At 37.7% G+C, this 17109-nt stretch overlaps 3 protein-coding genes and 1 non-coding gene across 5 annotated transcripts; 2 read left to right on the top strand and 2 right to left on the bottom strand.

Moving 5' to 3' along the window:
- Window positions 1-2115: 2115 nt before the first annotated feature.
- Window positions 2116-5905, top strand: LOC117618667 (coronatine-insensitive protein 1). Its single transcript, XM_034348340.1, has 3 exons — window positions 2116-3253; window positions 3940-4411; window positions 4690-5905. The coding sequence occupies exons 1-3, from the start codon at window positions 2781-2783 to the stop codon at window positions 5500-5502; spliced, it is 1758 nt and encodes a 585-aa protein (XP_034204231.1). The 5' UTR covers window positions 2116-2780; the 3' UTR covers window positions 5503-5905.
- A 4484-nt stretch (window positions 5906-10389) lies between these two features.
- LOC117620369 (transcription factor DIVARICATA-like) lies at window positions 10390-12673 on the bottom strand. 2 transcript variants are annotated; one of them, XM_034350550.1, is made up of 3 exons: window positions 12024-12673; window positions 11499-11917; window positions 10390-11094 (listed from the first exon to the last, which is right to left on the bottom strand). In XM_034350550.1, exons 2-3 carry the CDS (start codon window positions 11888-11890, stop codon window positions 10614-10616), a joined length of 873 nt encoding a protein of 290 aa, XP_034206441.1. In that variant the 5' UTR covers window positions 11891-11917; window positions 12024-12673; the 3' UTR covers window positions 10390-10613. The 2 variants fall into 2 exon arrangements, with proteins under 2 accessions (XP_034206441.1, XP_034206442.1); XM_034350551.1 differs by having other exon boundaries at window positions 12347-12358.
- Window positions 12674-13562: 889 nt separating this feature from the next.
- On the top strand, window positions 13563-13635 carry TRNAR-CCU. Its single transcript has one exon. It is a non-coding gene; the product is annotated as a tRNA-Arg (tRNA).
- A 242-nt stretch (window positions 13636-13877) lies between these two features.
- LOC117618660 (laccase-4-like) lies at window positions 13878-16829 on the bottom strand. Its single transcript, XM_034348333.1, has 6 exons — window positions 16589-16829; window positions 16238-16389; window positions 15685-15929; window positions 15465-15593; window positions 14344-15264; window positions 13878-14230 (listed from the first exon to the last, which is right to left on the bottom strand). The coding sequence occupies exons 1-6, from the start codon at window positions 16685-16687 to the stop codon at window positions 14100-14102; spliced, it is 1677 nt and encodes a 558-aa protein (XP_034204224.1). The 5' UTR covers window positions 16688-16829; the 3' UTR covers window positions 13878-14099.
- Window positions 16830-17109: the final 280 nt, after the last annotated feature.

Raw genomic sequence — 17109 nt, 5'->3', positions numbered from 1 at the left:
CACCACGTCATAATAAGATTTCCATTTATTGACTTGGACACGTAAATCATCCTTTGCGGCACAGCTGTCCAACAAGATCAGGTTGCTGTGGCACAACCCCTTGCCACGTGGCTTCCCTCTCATAAGTCCAAGGTTACAGACTACACCATAACGTGGCTGCATTTTTTTGTAAGGAAAATACTGGCACGTTGTTTTAGAAAAATATCCATTATTACTTTTATATTAATTACAGTTATTTTATTTTTTGGTATTTAATAAGTTATTTTTATGTTTGTGTCAAATAATGATTTACATAACGAAGAGAGAATGACTCTCACTAGAAAATGAGGCAAGTAAGGTTAGGGTTTAAGCATATAATTCATATATTTTTTAAATGAAACTAATGAATTGATGCGGGTTTAACGACTAAACATGATATTAACACTGTTTAAAGTTACACTTTTAGATGATTAGAACATAGCAGTCTCGATCTCTTGAACTACAGGAGTTCAAGAGATTGTAGTTACCCACTATTGAATATTAATGACCACCATTGGATATTAATCCAATGGTTCAAAAAAGGTTCTTAAAATGAGTGCAAGAGTGAGTGAATCATTGAATTTACATTCAACGGTGAGTAACTACAAATCTCTTAGACCCATATAGTCTAAGAGACCACGACTGTAGAACATAGTGAATACATATCTCGACTTGTTCAACACTTTTAATTGCATTGTTACCTACATAATAATGGTGGTTTCCCGATTTGATGCTAATGATCTATTGAGCTTGTATGGGCACAAAAACAAGACAAATAAAGAAAGTGAAAAGTTCTTCTACGACAGGTTCTATCTTTATAAAGATTGCCCACTTTATGCTTTCTGGATTTTTTTCATGTAACAAAATCTAAAAAATATATTGTTCTTTCAAATTATACTGGATTCTTTTGTTTCTGGGTTCATTTAAATTATGAGTAGGTGAATTATGAACGTCATTATCAACCTATAAACTAATAAAATGATGAAAGCAACATGCTTGAACAAATGGAAAACAAACAAAGCAAAAACTTTTGCTCAAGGCTAATGCAGATTTCCTTAAAGCAAAAAGAGTGCATATATAAAGCCAAAAAACATTATGATTAAATTTCAAATGACCTTTAAATTGTCCTCATTTAAGGTAAATTTTCAAAACATAATAACTTCGGGACAAATATGTTAATAGCAATCTATTTTTTTTATTTTTATACAAATGATTTTCTATTTTTAACACGACGCGAAACCTGCATGAAAAATTAACAGATCAACCTGCACGATTAAATTTTCGGGTCAACTCACCATGATCCGTTTAATAAACTAGTGGATTTCGAGTCAACCCGCTAAAATTCCTATATAACCCGCAAACTCTCTAAAATACCCTTGTAACCAGCTAACCCGTTTCTTTGTTTATTCTTCATTTTTCTAATTATTTTTAGTTCTTTTAGTAGCTATCACTTAGCGGGTCAACCCGATACACAACTCGAATACGAACCTGACATGACATGACCCATTGTCAACTCTAAACTACGAAGAGGGATATTCGAACTCGGGTGCATAGTGGAGAGCACATTCATTCTAGCAAACTTAACTAATCTCACGTTAATAATAACCTATTGGAAGATTCTTCAATAAGTATTTTATGTTAAGAATTAGTTACATTTATAATCTTGACCGTTTAATCACATGTATGCTGTATATTAAATCTAACAACATATCTAATGAATACAATCCAAATTTAAAATTAAAAATATATAACCAATCCTTAATATAAATACTTATTAAAAAATCTCTCATAATCTATTAACAACTCTTTGTATGTAAATATGAAATTAAAAAAAAAACTTTTTCCTGCCATAGGAAAAAACAGAGTAGTCTGTATTTTTTTATCCTTCTCACTTACCTCACAGTTTAACCACTGTCCTAGACAGCATCTCCTGCAGTGACAGAGCTATTGCATCACCTGACACCAACCTATTACACGGCGCCACGGTGTCAACTTTCTACTCCTCCCATCACTTTTCAAACGACGACGTTCGTTGGTTGCTTGCATTTTCTTTTGTCGTTTTCTCTCCATCTTTTCCGTCTCCTGCCCGCTTTCCTTCACAACTCCACTTTCGTTTTTTATGAGGCGCATAAAATTGAAGACCCCTAATTGAGTTCTGATCCAATCCCCCATCACTGTTCCAGCCGTCGCCGCCCGATTCCTTCCAGAAAGATCCCCACTGTCCGCTTCCTTCCCGGACGATCCTCACAGATCTTTCTTCTCAGATCATGTGTTTCGCGTCCACGCTATCTCCATGTTCCCTCGCTCCTCCATTGGTCGCAACCCTGCTCCGTCCTCGATCCGCTTGGTTCGTTTTCCGTGCAAACACCACTTCAGTCCCAAGGAGCTCCTCGTAGATCGTGCCAGACCCGCGTTTCTTTTCTCTACTTCTGTCACTTGTCGCCGCTCGTTTCGCGACACGTTTCGGCGTTTCGTCTGAGATTCGAATTTTGTAACGGCGGTGTGGCGTTGTCGTTTTGATTTTTGGATTGGATTAGGAAACTTAACGGTTTTGGGTCTGTTGGTTGGAAGCCATAGTTTCTATTTTTGGTTTTCGCTATTTTTGGAAATATTTCGAGCTGAAAGAGTTGGAGAGTCGGAGCTCCGAATCCCAACCCGATCTTCACAAAAGAGATTTAAATCTTCCACTCTACTCTGAAATTTTTGCTTTTGGTCACTAGTGTCCCAGTGGAGTATTTTCATTCTCTACGTTTCATTTGGCGATGGAGGATCGAAACGTGCGAAGTGGAATGTCCGATGTGGTGATAGGCTGCGTGATGCCGTATCTTCACGACGCTAAGGACCGCGACGCAGTGTCGTTGGTGTGCCGGCGATGGTACGAGCTCGACGCTCTCACGCGCAAGCACGTGACCATTGCTCTCTGCTACACCACGAGCCCCGATCGGCTGCGGAGGCGATTTCAGCACCTCGAGTCCCTGAAGCTGAAAGGGAAGCCGAGAGCGGCGATGTTCAATCTGATACCGGAGGATTGGGGAGGCTTTGTGACGCCGTGGGTGAAGGAGATCGCTGAGTCCTTCAATCGCTTGAAGTCTCTGCACTTTCGGCGAATGATTGTTAAGGATTCGGACTTGGAGCTCTTGGCTCAGTCCCGTGGGCGCGTGCTACAGGCGCTCAAGCTTGACAAGTGCTCTGGCTTCTCCACCGATGGCCTTTTGCACATCGGCCGCTCCTGCAGGTATCAAAGTTTACAACTTTGGCTGAATAAATTTTACTTGCGTTGAATTTAATTGTGGACTTTCATCAGAAATGATGGCTGCATTCATTGTTTTGCTAAAATTTGGGGAACAAGTTATGTTCTTTCCATTAGTTTTCGTTTGAGTATTGAATGACTGACATACATAGAGAAACCATTATGTAAAAAACCCAAAAAGCAAAATTTTTATTGCTGTTCTCTTGACTTAGCCTGAGTACCGCAGTCTGGTTTGCGTTACTGATTAAGACTTTATTTATAGGGATTGATTCTGTTTCTTTCATTATATCTCATACAATTCATCACACTGTTTTCTGTGTTATTTGATCAGTGGAAAAGTTTTTGTTTCGGACAGCTCTTAGTACTTTTGTGAAGGATTAAATTACCATAAATGGTCCCAATCAACCTGAAAAATTAGACTTGTGGATAGCTTTTAATGTAGATATGGTTTTATGTACTCTTATTTCGATTCAGAAGTAATTTCTGCAAGTTAGGGGGGTGGAAACTGTATTTTGGTCGTTTTGTATACGCATTTCTTATAGGAAAATTTATATGCTGTCTTTTGGAACTTTTGGGGGAATGCATGTTTGCAATCATTCTAAGCTATTGGTTCTGTATCTTTGATGCGGAGAGACATTATTGATGTTGTTTATCATTATATGTTTTCTTAGGAATTTGAGAACCTTGTTTTTGGAAGAGAGCACCATAGTTGAGAATGATGGTCAATGGCTACATGAGCTTGCTTTGAACAACTCTGTGTTGGAGACTTTGAATTTTTATATGACAGATCTTATCAAAGTCAAATTTGAAGACCTTGAACTCATTGCAAAAAACTGTCGCTCCTTAACCTCTGTGAAAACTAGCGATTGCGAAATCTTGGAACTCGTGGGCTTCTTCCGTTCTGCAAGCGTATTAGAAGAATTTTGTGGCGGTTTCTTCAACGAGCAATCAGAGAGGTACTCTGTTGTATCGTTACCCCAAAAATTATGCCGTTTGGGTCTAACGTACATGGGAAAGAATGAAATGCCAATGGTATTCCCATATGCAACCCTTCTCAAAAAGCTGGATCTCCTTTATGCATTGCTCGACACTGAGGACCATTGCACACTAATTCAAAGGTGCCCCAACCTGGAAGTGCTTGAGGTACTATTACGAAACCATTCTGTCTGCTTTTTAATTTGTTGTTGTCATGTGTGCGTGCAAATGTGCATGAGTGTGTGTGTGTGTGTGTGTGTGTGTGTGTGCAACAATTACATATTAACTTTAATTTGTCATGTCTTTAATGCTTTTGTTTTGTGTGTGTGTGTGTACAACAATTACATATTAACTTTAATTTGTCATGTCTTTAATGCTTTTGTTTTGGAGTGGGAATCGTATTTGGAACTTTCATATGAACTTTAATTTGTTTCTGTTATGGACAGACAAGGAATGTTATTGGAGATAGAGGACTAGAAGTTCTTGCTCGGAGTTGCAAGAGATTGAGGAGGCTCCGAATTGAGCGAGGTGCAGATGAGCAAGGCATGGAGGATGAAGAAGGTGTTGTTTCACAAAGGGGTTTGATAGCATTGGCACAGGGCTGCCTGGAACTTGAGTACTTGGCTGTGTATGTGTCAGATATCACAAACGCATCTCTGGAATACATTGGGACTTACTCTAAGAATCTTTGTGATTTTCGACTTGTCTTGCTTGACCGAGAAGAGACGATAACAGATTTACCACTTGACAATGGGGTTCGAGCTCTTTTGAGGGGCTGTGATAAGCTCAGAAGGTTTGCTCTGTATCTCCGTGCTGGGGGCTTGACCGATTTGGGACTTAGTTATGTTGGCCAGTATAGTCAAAATGTGAGATGGATGCTTCTGGGTTATGTTGGGGAATCTGATGCAGGGCTTTTGGAGTTCTCTAAAGGTTGCCCTAGCCTGCAAAAATTGGAAATGAGGGGCTGTTGTTTCAGTGAGCGTGCACTGGCTGATGCAGTAATGCAGCTGACTTCCCTTAGGTACTTGTGGGTGCAGGGGTACAGAGGATCTGCTTCGGGTCGTGATGTTTTGGCAATGGCTCGGCCGTATTGGAATATTGAGTTAATTCCCCCGAGACGAGTTGATGATCAGCAGGAGGATGGAGTAGTGATGGAGCATCCAGCCCATATACTTGCATACTACTCACTTGCTGGACAAAGAACAGATTTTCCAAATACTGTTATCCCCGTGGATCCAGCATCTTTTATTACCTCCTAGAGTTTCTGTATATACAAACCTTCTTACTTTTTTTTTTTTGTTTGTCTTTTTGTTTTTCGAAAGCAGTCCTTTTCTTGCCACGCCTTGTTTATAAATTAATGTAACTTATTTCTTTTTGATCAGAGGGTTTCAGTTTCACATTTCATTTCTAGACTTTAGTTCTGTAATAAGTTGGTGTTTCCCTTCCCTGTGTAACTTAAAAGCACTTGCACTCTTTGAAGCGGTACTGTATCAGAGTGCCCTCTTTCCAGGGCAATTAGCTTAAACTTCAACTCTCTAGTGGTGACTTGTATTAGCTAGTCTGCTGAGTCAATTTGCTGGAAACTATATTCTAGTTTTGGGAGCATTTTGTAGGGGATGTTGCAAGTTTTTGAATAAAATTGAAGAGTGATTTTGCTTGCCATAGCTTGATTATTCCGTTAATGTTAAGTTGAGATTCTGATGATATGTTGCTCTTGCAAGATATATGATTTTGGCTAAAGATCGAATGCCTTGGGACATACTTCCAACTTCCAAGTCCGATATGAAAGATAAAGATTCGGGGTCCCTTTGTCTCTGTGGCTTCTCGATGATTGGACCAACAACAGCCCCTGAGGATAAAAATTGGTTGTCAATTGGTCCCGATGATTGGACCAACAACAGCCCCAAACTCTATCAATGCCCAAGAACGGGCCCCTTTGGAGTAATGGGAGCCGAGCCTGGGTGACCGCTATTGCGCCACATGTTTTAAACTTGAATGCAAGAAGACAGACATAATGTCTTGACTAGTGACCTGATTCATGTTGGCATGTCACTCTCGATCTCATCATAAGAAAAACCAACTTAAACATTGATCTAAATTCATAAGGAAACAAGTTATGGACTATGGTCAAGCTATTAGTCTTGCGGTCATAGACTAGGCCCAGTCATTCGATTTTCTGACCCAGTTTGATCCAACTTGCCTAGCTATATCATTCTCGAAAGTAGCAGAAAAACTTACTTGTAACAGGAATAATATTATTTTACGTTAATAACCGGAAATAACAAAAAATGCTATCCCTATTACATTACAATAAGAAACTGAGAACATGTTTACGTGAAATGAGTATGTGGCGCATGACGGCAGTGGTTCTATGATGCTGACACGTGTACACTACACGGTGCTGGCAGGAATTCGAATATAATGCATTATTATTATTATGTCAAGAGCAAAACACAAGAGAATAAGAGAAAATCAGTACTCGAAAACTGTCAACGTATCAATTCAATACGAACATCATTATATGACTTTATGGCCAAGAAATAAAGAAGAAAACCATAGAAGGACTTTTTATAGTCTTTCATTGAAAGGTGGCACTAGTAGTGGGTGACTATCCTCCATTAAGATCAAGTCAATTCCAATTGATAATGGAAGAACAACTTCTCATATAACCTACTGCATTAGTTCAATTTGATAATGGAAGAACGAAAATCCTTGTCTCCTTTATCGGAAGTAGGAGCTCCTACTTTTATGCTAATTACAGTTTGACATGTAGATTCTTCTTTTTGTATTCTTTTAAGAATTATTTATGCGTATATATCAAATTTTGATTTGCCTGCAGTGTTTATTGAAGAAGCAAATTCTCATAATTTTTTTTTTTTCCAAGTTTTCTTGGTCGTTCACTTTAGACCAACCACAGCTTCTTCTCTTGGCACAAAAGATGGTGGCACTAGATGCATCAAATTCTCCATTAAAATGGGAATGTTCTAATATAGACTTGTTTGACTTTATTTTTTTTAACTTTTTGGCTTCGTTTTGGCTTTGATACAGTACCTTAGTGTACTTTGTTGGGGTAAGTCTTTGCTGACATAATTTGGCAAATTGCAAAACTATAAGAGATATTTAGTGATATACCCATTTCTAGCACTAATATTATAAATAAACCCTACACAATTGAATTTCTATAAACAAACCCAAAAAAAACCCAAAAAATGATAGCTAGTCTTATTGAATTTAATATTGATTATTAAATTACTTTGATGTCCTATTGAATGCTTTGGGTATTTTTATGAGATTTTGGGGTTGGGCTTGTTTTAAGAAATTGATGGCAGTTTTGTAATTTATAAGAAGTTAAAAGCTTTTTTGTTATTTTGTAAATGGGTTTTGGGTGTGTTTCTAAAGTCCATTTTATATAGGGTATTTTTATAATTTGGGCCCTCATATTGGGTATAATAGTGAATCTCCCAAACTATAATTATGCTTAAGAATTGCATAGTGACCTAGTCTTATCCTCTCATACCACATTTATATACTATATTCTTATACCATATTATGTGGTAGATGAGGTGTATAATAACATTAAGGTTTATTATCGCAAAATGTCCCTAAGGTTTACGAAACTATCAGATTGCATTCTTAAAGTTTTTTTGTGTCACTCATGGTCCTCAAGGTTAGTATGTGCAATCACAAATGGTCCATGCCATTAGGTTCTGTCAAAAACTCCTTTAGTTTGCTGACATGACATACATATATATCACAAAACATCCCTGAGGTTCACACACCTATCACAAATGGTCCATACGAATTTGTTTTATTTTTTAATTTAAAATTCATAAAATTTTGATTTTCTTTTTAAAATTATTTATAAATGAAAAAACTATTAATAGAAGGATTTTAATCTTGAGAACCATTTATGAACCCTAAACCCTGAGTTTTTTCATTTTTAAATTTTATAAATTTTAAATTATTTTTTAAAAACTCTATTAGTTTGTTGATGTGGCATATATATGGAGCTCACATCTACAATAACATAGTGTCACATGTATTTTAAAAAGAAAACAAAAATTTTATGAATTTTAAATTTAAAAAATTAAAAAAATTTCTTAAGGACCATTTGTTATAGGCGCGTGAACCTCATGGATGTTTTGTGATATATATATATATATATATGCAACATCATCAAACTAACGGAGTTTTTAACGGAACCTAATGGCAAGGACTATTTGTGATGATGCATATCAACCTTGAAGACCACAAATGACAAAAAAAATAAATTAAGGATGCAATCTGATAGTTTCGTAAATCTTAGAAATATTTTGTGATAATAAGCCTAACATTAATTAAAAAGTGTCAAAAAATTATTTTAAAAAATATATATATTAAATTAATTTTAATTAATGTGGTTGTACAATTCATCTTCCACGTTAAGTGGTAGACAAATACGGTGGGAATAGCATTTCTCAATTAAATATGCGGGAACAAAAAGCTTTCTTGGCAGATTATCCTAAGATCCATGTGGACCAATGAAGACGTCATCAAAATTGGAGCCTAGTGCATGTACCTTTGCTACACCAGAAGGATTTGATGTGATAGATAATCAGAAAATTTAATTACTAAATTAATTGTTAAAAAGACAAACAAAAAAAGAGACCAAAGGTGGTACGGTTTAGCCTTCTCAAAGGTTCGATTCAAATTAGAATAAAGCAGCCAGAATGCTTTCTCATGCAAGTTGCTGAAAGATGACTGATCTTAGAAGAAAAAAAGAAAGATTAAAGTTGATGGTTTATGTCATGTACCGAAAGAAAAGAAAGTTCATAAGGATAATCATATTGCTCATGTTGCTTTGGAACTTTTTAATGCTCAGTGTGTGGTTTACAAAATGATATGTGCAAAGTGACAGTAACCCGCACTCAGTGTTTTTCACACACAGTCCCAAGCAGCACACACAGCAATGGTTGGTAGATAAAACAAACACAGTGACAAAGCGCAGTAAATAACATAATTATTTATTATTTATGAAAAGCTGAGGAAGATGAGAGTTTTGAGACCAAACAAAAGGAAAAATCTAAAAACCCATCAGAGTTCCAAGTTCAAGAATTCATTCTGCTTAATTTGCTCTGCAGTCTTGAAAATCCGTTTTTGGGTTTTTAGAAAAGCTTCAATCAAAGTAAAAGTATGATGCTTGCGAAGACTTAAAAAAATGGCACTATGCTGATGCAAAAGTCTGGCCACCATTAGCAATGGTATTGGATGAAACAGGGAAAAATATCAGAGCACAGGCCAAGTTGGATTGGTAGAGGGAGGAAACGATGGTTTGAAAATTGTAAAATGCATTGGCATTTCCTTACGTGGATGATCCTACATCCTACGATGGAATGAAGCAGAGGATGCTTATCAAGTGGAATGCAAACTCAGCATCTACTAGTGGATGTGGAGAGTCACTCGGTCAATTTGGCCATATTGGATGCATAAAGCAAATAATGGCGGAAAGTTTTTTTAAGAGAGAAAAAAAGGTGAAGCAATTAGATACTGTGGAATTTCTGAAAGAGTGCCAAGTGAGTCATCAGCCTGTTTAGCCACATCATCCAATGACATGGCTGCTTTTCCCCAGTGGTTGCAAGATCATTCCACGTGTGAAACAACCATAATCAACCTCAGCCATTCCAAGTGCAAATCCATAGGGTGTAAATAAGACCACGCACCACTAGAAAACTGCCAAAATAAAAATAAAATTCTTAAATTCTCTCACCTGTAGATCTTTATAACTTTATTCTTGGTCTATGGTTGATCTTGAGATGCAGAAGTTTTGGATTCTTCTCAGAAACTAAATAAAACAGAGAAAATGATACTAAAATTAAGGTCATGTGCCTGCCCGAAATGTACATAATAGTATGTTATATATGCACACATACAATCAAGTAAAATACTTTGACAAAAGAAAAAACAAAAGATCATTTCAGTCAGTTCAGCGCGTGCATGTGTGTGTGTCCACCTGAAATTTCTTACAGCTGTTTGAGATATTTGTCCCCAAACTTCAAGCAGCTTACTTCACTGATGTATGCATGTTTATTTCACAGCTCAAAACTGCAGTTACTTTGTAACGCTTTCACAGCTAAACCATCCTGGGGGATTTGGACAAACTCAATGCCTGAAGGGAAGAGCAGATTTACCATTCATTTCAATTTTACAATTCAGACATTACAGTTTGAGGCTTTATGGGATTTTATCATAGTGGAATGTTCAAGAACTATGTACGAAATCAAATCCTTATTACGCTAATCACACACAACCGTGATAAGGAGCCAACATTGAAATTCTGCAGAAAGTCATTTGCTTGGATTTTCAATCCAGGAGTACAACAAAAGGGGGTGTTTTAACCATGTATCTGATGTCTTGAGGTCTGCATTAGATACATCGAATTTTGGGGTTTGGCATGAGCAGCAAAATTAGCACTGCTGTAGAGTTTTTGCAACTGAAGCTTAATCCCTTCCGCAGCTACATCATACGGAGACGACTCGAAAAGACTGCCATGAGTGGAGCCAAAAACCATGGCTCCTCCATCATCACACGCATTCCAGTCAAGTAATGCTTTTGGTGATTCAGTGGACTTCTGCTCTGGTGGAGACTGGTCTAAAGGAGGCCTATTATTTTCTGATGGAGTAGTGCTTGTGAGGTTGACAGTCGTTATGTCGTGGATGCTTGGTCTTCTTTTATCCTTCCCTCCTGAGTGCTGCCTCATAAAGTATTTTTGAGCATGGCTTGCCACTTGTGTGGGAGTTTTAGAGATTACAAAATTCCTGGAAATATTTCTCCAGTCCCCTTTCCCATATTTTAGAAGTCCCATCAGAAACCGCCTGCAGGTCATTACCACACATTCATGTCAAAAAAAAAAAAAATATCAAGAACACATAGAGAGATCAAACTATATGCCCTACACTTGGGATGTGGAAAACTCAATTGGGTTTCATAACAAAAAGTTGGAAATTAAAGAAAACAACAGTTCATCTACATATTTTCCTCTGTTTCCATAGAAAACGAAATGATAGGTATTGGACATAGCGATTTCCACAAATTGAACTAGACCTTTCATATCTAATAACCATCTTTTTCCTTAGCTATTATTTTTTCTCTTTTCTGCAATTCAAGACCTACTCTAGTTGATCAAATATAAATCCAAAAAGATATTCGAAATAGTCTAGCCATTTGAACTAGCAAAACAATTATAGACAATCTAACAAAAACAACGAAGGGAAGTCACCTGTGCTCCTCTTCTGTCCATGGAATTCCCTTCTTCCTTTCCTGATCAGAACCTCGAGCTGCAGAAGGCCTCTTTCTATTAGCATCAAAATTTCGATCATCTCCCAAGTCCAATGTGAAAGAAGATGTAAGGTACCCTGGAATTGGAAACCTCCCAGATTCTATTTCACTAACATCTTCTTCCAGCTCCTGATACTGCTTGATCACATCGATAACCGTCTTCCCCGGTATCATTGAAGCCACCTTCAGCCACCTGTCAGGCGTTTTCTCATCAAACATAGCCAGAGCACTCTCAAACTTCTTGTTCTCTTCTTTAGTCCATTCTGAGCTCTGGCTGTCTTGGATGAACCAGTTAGAATCAGCCATATATGAAGCTGGATACAAAGTCTCCATGCTTACAGGTCCTAATATCTGCAATAACTGCTTAAAAGTTCATGTCAAAGTTATTGAAGTAAAGCTTCAAATTTCAGAAGCGATGGGAGATTGAGAAACAGAGAGCAGAGGCAGAGAGATTTTGAAGTCTTACAATGGCTTAAAAAGGCAATCAATTCAGAATCTTTTACCGGGAATCAAGAATCTCCTTTTCTTAATAGCATAAACTAAAGAATCTTAAAAAGACCCACTTTTGGGAATCGAAGAGAATCTTAGAAAAACCTGAGAAATCTGATTTGGTTCCTGAAGGTGTAATCCTAGAAGGAGAGAGGCAAAACCCAGAGGAAATTTCGGAATTTGTATCAGAGAAGTGGAGGCTTTCAAAGAAATTAAGCGCAAATAAGCTCAAAGGTGAGGCCTTTATAGCACTCTGATAGCAACCCTTGGCTTAAAGAAGTAAAATTTTAGAAAAATTACCAAAAAGGAGACTGAAACATGAAGGACCCAATCCAAGAGCAAGAGGGTCGGCGAAGGTGGACAAAGCAAGACCCAGTTGAGGAAAAGAGAGATTCTAGAGAATCACGGCTGAGAAAAGCGGGAAAACATTTACTAGCTTCGTTTCTTTGAGGAGAAGTAAGAGAAAAGATAAATGTATATATAGATGTATATATATATTAGGAAAAGAGAGGGCCAAGCCAATGCGAGAATCAAAATATGAATCAGAACCACTTCACCAGTGTTCTCTATGGTGGCTGAGTATATGGAGAGTTCCTGAGAGCGAGAGAGAGAGAAAGGATGCGTGATAGGTGGCATATCCGGATTGGACCGTGGTAAGATGACTAGTCCACAGGTTCCCTCTTAATTCTAGAGAACATACCCGAAAAGAGAAATAAAATTAAACAAATCTTGGGTGTTTTTCTTTTATTTTTTACTTTCAAGGTGGGGAATAAAATCTTGGATGTTTACTTTTTCTTCTATGGGCAAAACTAAAGTTGTTCGTTATATTTATCTCCTAAGGTTTTGCCTAGTCTCCGGTTTTCTCTTTGATTAAAGGTGTCGGTCAGTGGTTAAGAAATGGGCTAGTGTTGTGTTGTGACTTTTATAAAACAATTTACGAATATGGTATTTATTTGTTCCATACTCATGTTGGTTTTATGAGTAAATTCCATAAAAATAAGAACCACACCTAGAGACAGTTTAAGTTCCTACCAAAAGGAAAAAATAGAATTAAGAAGCATTTTTCATTAAAAATTGCAATTTCCAACTAATAACATTAAAATATACGTGATAATACTTTCACGTGACATAACATTATTAATCAAAAATAACACATTGCAACTAAGTTTTTCTCGAGAAGAAGACGAAACCCATATTTGAACTTCAGGGTAGCTGAGCTGCTGAAGTGTTTCGACAAAAATAAATAAATAAATAAAAACTTCTGATATGAATGTGTAAGTAGGTTAATTTCAAGACATTGGCTTTAACTTAACTTTTTTCTCCGCAATACTTTCCCTATTTACAAGATGGAAGCCACGTAGTAGTTTTGGTTAAAAAATGATGCCGCGTATAATTGGTCCAAGATTGCTTCAATAGTTTGATCATTTGTCGCTCGTGCAATTTTTTATTATAGTTCTTTGGCCTTTTTCCACCTTCCTTTAGTTAAATAATTTTCAACCACATGCATTATCAACAAGCGCCTGTAGCTCAGTGGATAGAGCGTCTGTTTCCTAAGCAGAAGGTCATAGGTTCGACCCCTATCTGGCGCGATAGTTTTTATTATTTTTTTCTTTGTCATTTTATGCCCTAAACGTGTTTATCTTTTGGGCATAAGTCAAAAGTAGTTCAATGTTTATAGTGATTAAAAGGATAAAGAAGAATCTAATCATTTTGAAATCCAACAACTTCTTTAGATGAAGCACATACTAACAATTCATACACGACAAATCCTTTGGTGTGTGTGTGTGTGTGATGCTGCTTTTAATTTCAACCCAAAGAACGACAAAGTAGGTGAAATTGAAATTGTACAGTCATTGAGTTTACCCTTTTTTATTCACTTCTTTTGAGAGCAGCTGTTCCTATTTTCTCCTCAAACCAACCAGAACCGGCCAACCATTTTCATTGTTTTCTGCTTCTCAACTCAACTCAAATTCTCTAGATACCATGCACACTTTTCTCATGCCTTGAGCCTCAAGCATCCATTTTAATTTTATAGCCGTTTGGATTGGAAATTCTAGCAGGTTGGAAGGTCAGCAGGAGGTGGTCGCAGAGTCTCATTTGGGCCTTTCCCATTTTCCACTAGAAATGGCATCTTAAGCCCCCAGGTTGTGTGAACTTCCAGGTGGCAATGCAAAAACCAAATGCCTGCATTCATTCACCACCACAAACAACAACAAATTTCCAATCAATTATAAAATTGTTAGCACATAATTTAGTTTTAAAGAAAAAGAAAATATGCGGCTGTAGAAATTTATTACCTGGGTTATCTGCCCTGAATCTGATTGCAGTCCATCCACCAGTTGGTACTGAGATTGTGTTCCTCTCAACAGGATCAACAAGATTGAATGTTTTTGGGTCCTTCTTTGGATCGAAGTTACCAATTCCTTTCCCAACCACAAAGAAATTAAAGCCATGCAGATGGGTTGGATGGCTCTCTGGTGCTATGACAGCAGTGCCTTGTAGCACAATCTGAACCGTTGAGTTGTACCCCAGCCTATATAGTCTTGTCCCATTTGTGGTCTGCATGTTAGCCGTAGAGTTGCCTGTATAGTTGAAAGGAATTGGTGGGTTTGCTGGGAAATCAAGTGTGAACACTCCCTTTGTGTTGTAGTAATATGCTTGAAGGAGGGCTATAGTTGGCATCACAAAGCTAACATTGTTAAAAGCAGCCACTAGCTTGCTCCCATTGACACATGTAGCACATGGATTTACACCAACTGCAATGGTGAAAAAGAGTGAATGGTCTATAGTTAATGGGACATTAGCAGGGTACTGTTTCGAATTAAGACTTCGAAGGGAGTCCATGAAAGTGTTTGTTACTGGTGTTGCATTTTGAGGAGGAATGCTGGTTAAGAAGGCTTTGGGATTTGGAGGGGTTCCCTTGTAGCGCAATGAAGCAATTGAAGTCAAGTTGTCAAAGCCAACTGGCGCATCCATGAAGGGAGAGGCTGCTATTAAGTATTTGCCAATTCCCCGATTTGCAGTTAAAATTGCATTTGTAGTTTGGCCTGGACTGATGAATATGGTGTCAGTTTGGAATGGCTTGGTGTAGGAGGCATCAACTTCAACAACGGTTAGATTGTGCCCTGCAATCTTGAAGAACAAGTCATCGTTCAGCGCTGCGTTTATGATGCGTAGCAGGTAGGTCTTGCCACTTTCAACATGTAAAGTGTAACCCCCTGCAGATGTGCAAAACACAAAACTATTTACATCCCATAATCACTTCACTTATGTACAGGCAACTTACATGAAATTATAAGGTTAATTTTGGAACATCACATTTGTTTTGTATTCTTTTTCCCATGCAATGAAGCAAAACAAAAGGCCTGTTAGGATTTTGAAAACAAAAAACAAAATTAAGTATACCCCATATCAGTACCCTGAGAAGAGCAACCAGGAACTGATCCTGCATGGCCATTGATAGTGTGCGCATCTGAGACATTTGGTGGCAGGCCAGACTTTATAGACTGATTGACGACAGCTTCAACATCTGATTTCCACCATTCAGCTGCAATTCAGATAATAAAGTCAAATTACCAGTTTACCAATTTACCAAGCTGCAATGACCAAAAGCACCTCATTGAAAATTATCAATTTACCTAATATCACAGTTTTTTCCTCATCAGGTGTAGGAAAAGGGTAAGGAGTGCCTCTTTTAGGTAAGATAACAATGGCACCATGTAGAGTGGCTCTTAGCCAAGAGGTATGTGCATGCCAGAGAAGTGTGCCCCTTTGGCCTGTGAGTGTGAAATTGTAGATAAAGTTTTGCCCAGGCTGTATGGGGCATTGTGTGATGTATGCTGGTCCATCCGCCCAAGCTGTTCCAAGTTGCCTGACCCCATGCCTGCCATTACAGAATCATATGATCATTATTTATTAGGATTTTCTGTATAGTATGAGATTAAATGTGACAGAAGCCACATCAACGAAAAATAATACACCATATGGTATGCCATGTTGATGTAGTGTGTCGAATCCACCAAGTTGGGTTTAGGATTTGCGCATTAATAATAATAGTACACGTGTTATAATTTGGGTGAATTTGAAGTACCACATTAGCATGTATCATGTGGGGTCTCGGTTACACACAATAATGACTAGCTACAATTTCTTTTGGAAAGAACTAGGGTACGGGAGTAGAATAATTCTCACCAGTGAATTGTGAGATTGTGATTTACATGGTTGATGACCCTTACAATTACAGTATCATCTTCCCTTGCATACAAGGTTGGTCCAGGGAACTTTCCATTTACGGTGATGGTGGGCTTAGATGAACAAAGCTTTGTTGTATTTTTGAAGACCACCTGCACATGTAACCCAGCCATTTAATGTCACACTAGTTTTTCATGGGTTTTTCAGTAATCTGTTGAAAGCAAAAGGCAGGCAGAAGGCCCTCTCCCCTCCTAACTTATGCTATCATAGATGGCAATTGCTATTCTAAGGTCAAGTAATATGAGCTTAATTTGAAACAAAGATGGATATATATGTCCAGAATGTACTTACACTAAACTTATAGTGTCGAATCAAGGACTGAACGAATGCCGGGTACAAGAAAGCAACCAACAACAGCAGTGCTCGAAGGTGAAGCCTGCAGGACTCCATGTTTGCCAGATATGTGAGTTAATTGTTGTTGTGTTTTGAGCTTGGTCGGGCTGGATATGGATTATGCAGTAGTAACATATGAATGACTGACCACCTTAATCTTATAAAGAAGCAAATGATATGTGATAGAATGTTGATTTAGGCCGCGTGGTAGGAGGTAGGTGAATGAGAAATGTGAGCCATATATCATATATATATATATATATTTATTTATGTATTATTCTACTGAAGTTTTCTTGCATGTTACACAATTGAAGTAGTAACCTGTCTACGTTGAAGCAATTTCCAGTACTTGTTGCCACTTTCATTGAAGGCAACCCGTGGGAGAGTTGAAACCTACTTCTCAGCTGCACAAACACAATCGAGTTGAAACCTACTGCTCAGCTGCACAAACACACACACACACTCTCTCTCTCTCTCTC

This window comes from Prunus dulcis, chromosome 2, assembly GCF_902201215.1.
Source record: "Prunus dulcis chromosome 2, ALMONDv2, whole genome shotgun sequence".
Classification (NCBI taxonomy): domain Eukaryota; kingdom Viridiplantae; phylum Streptophyta; class Magnoliopsida; order Rosales; family Rosaceae; genus Prunus; species Prunus dulcis.
This window is presented reverse-complemented; position numbering and strand designations above follow the sequence as displayed.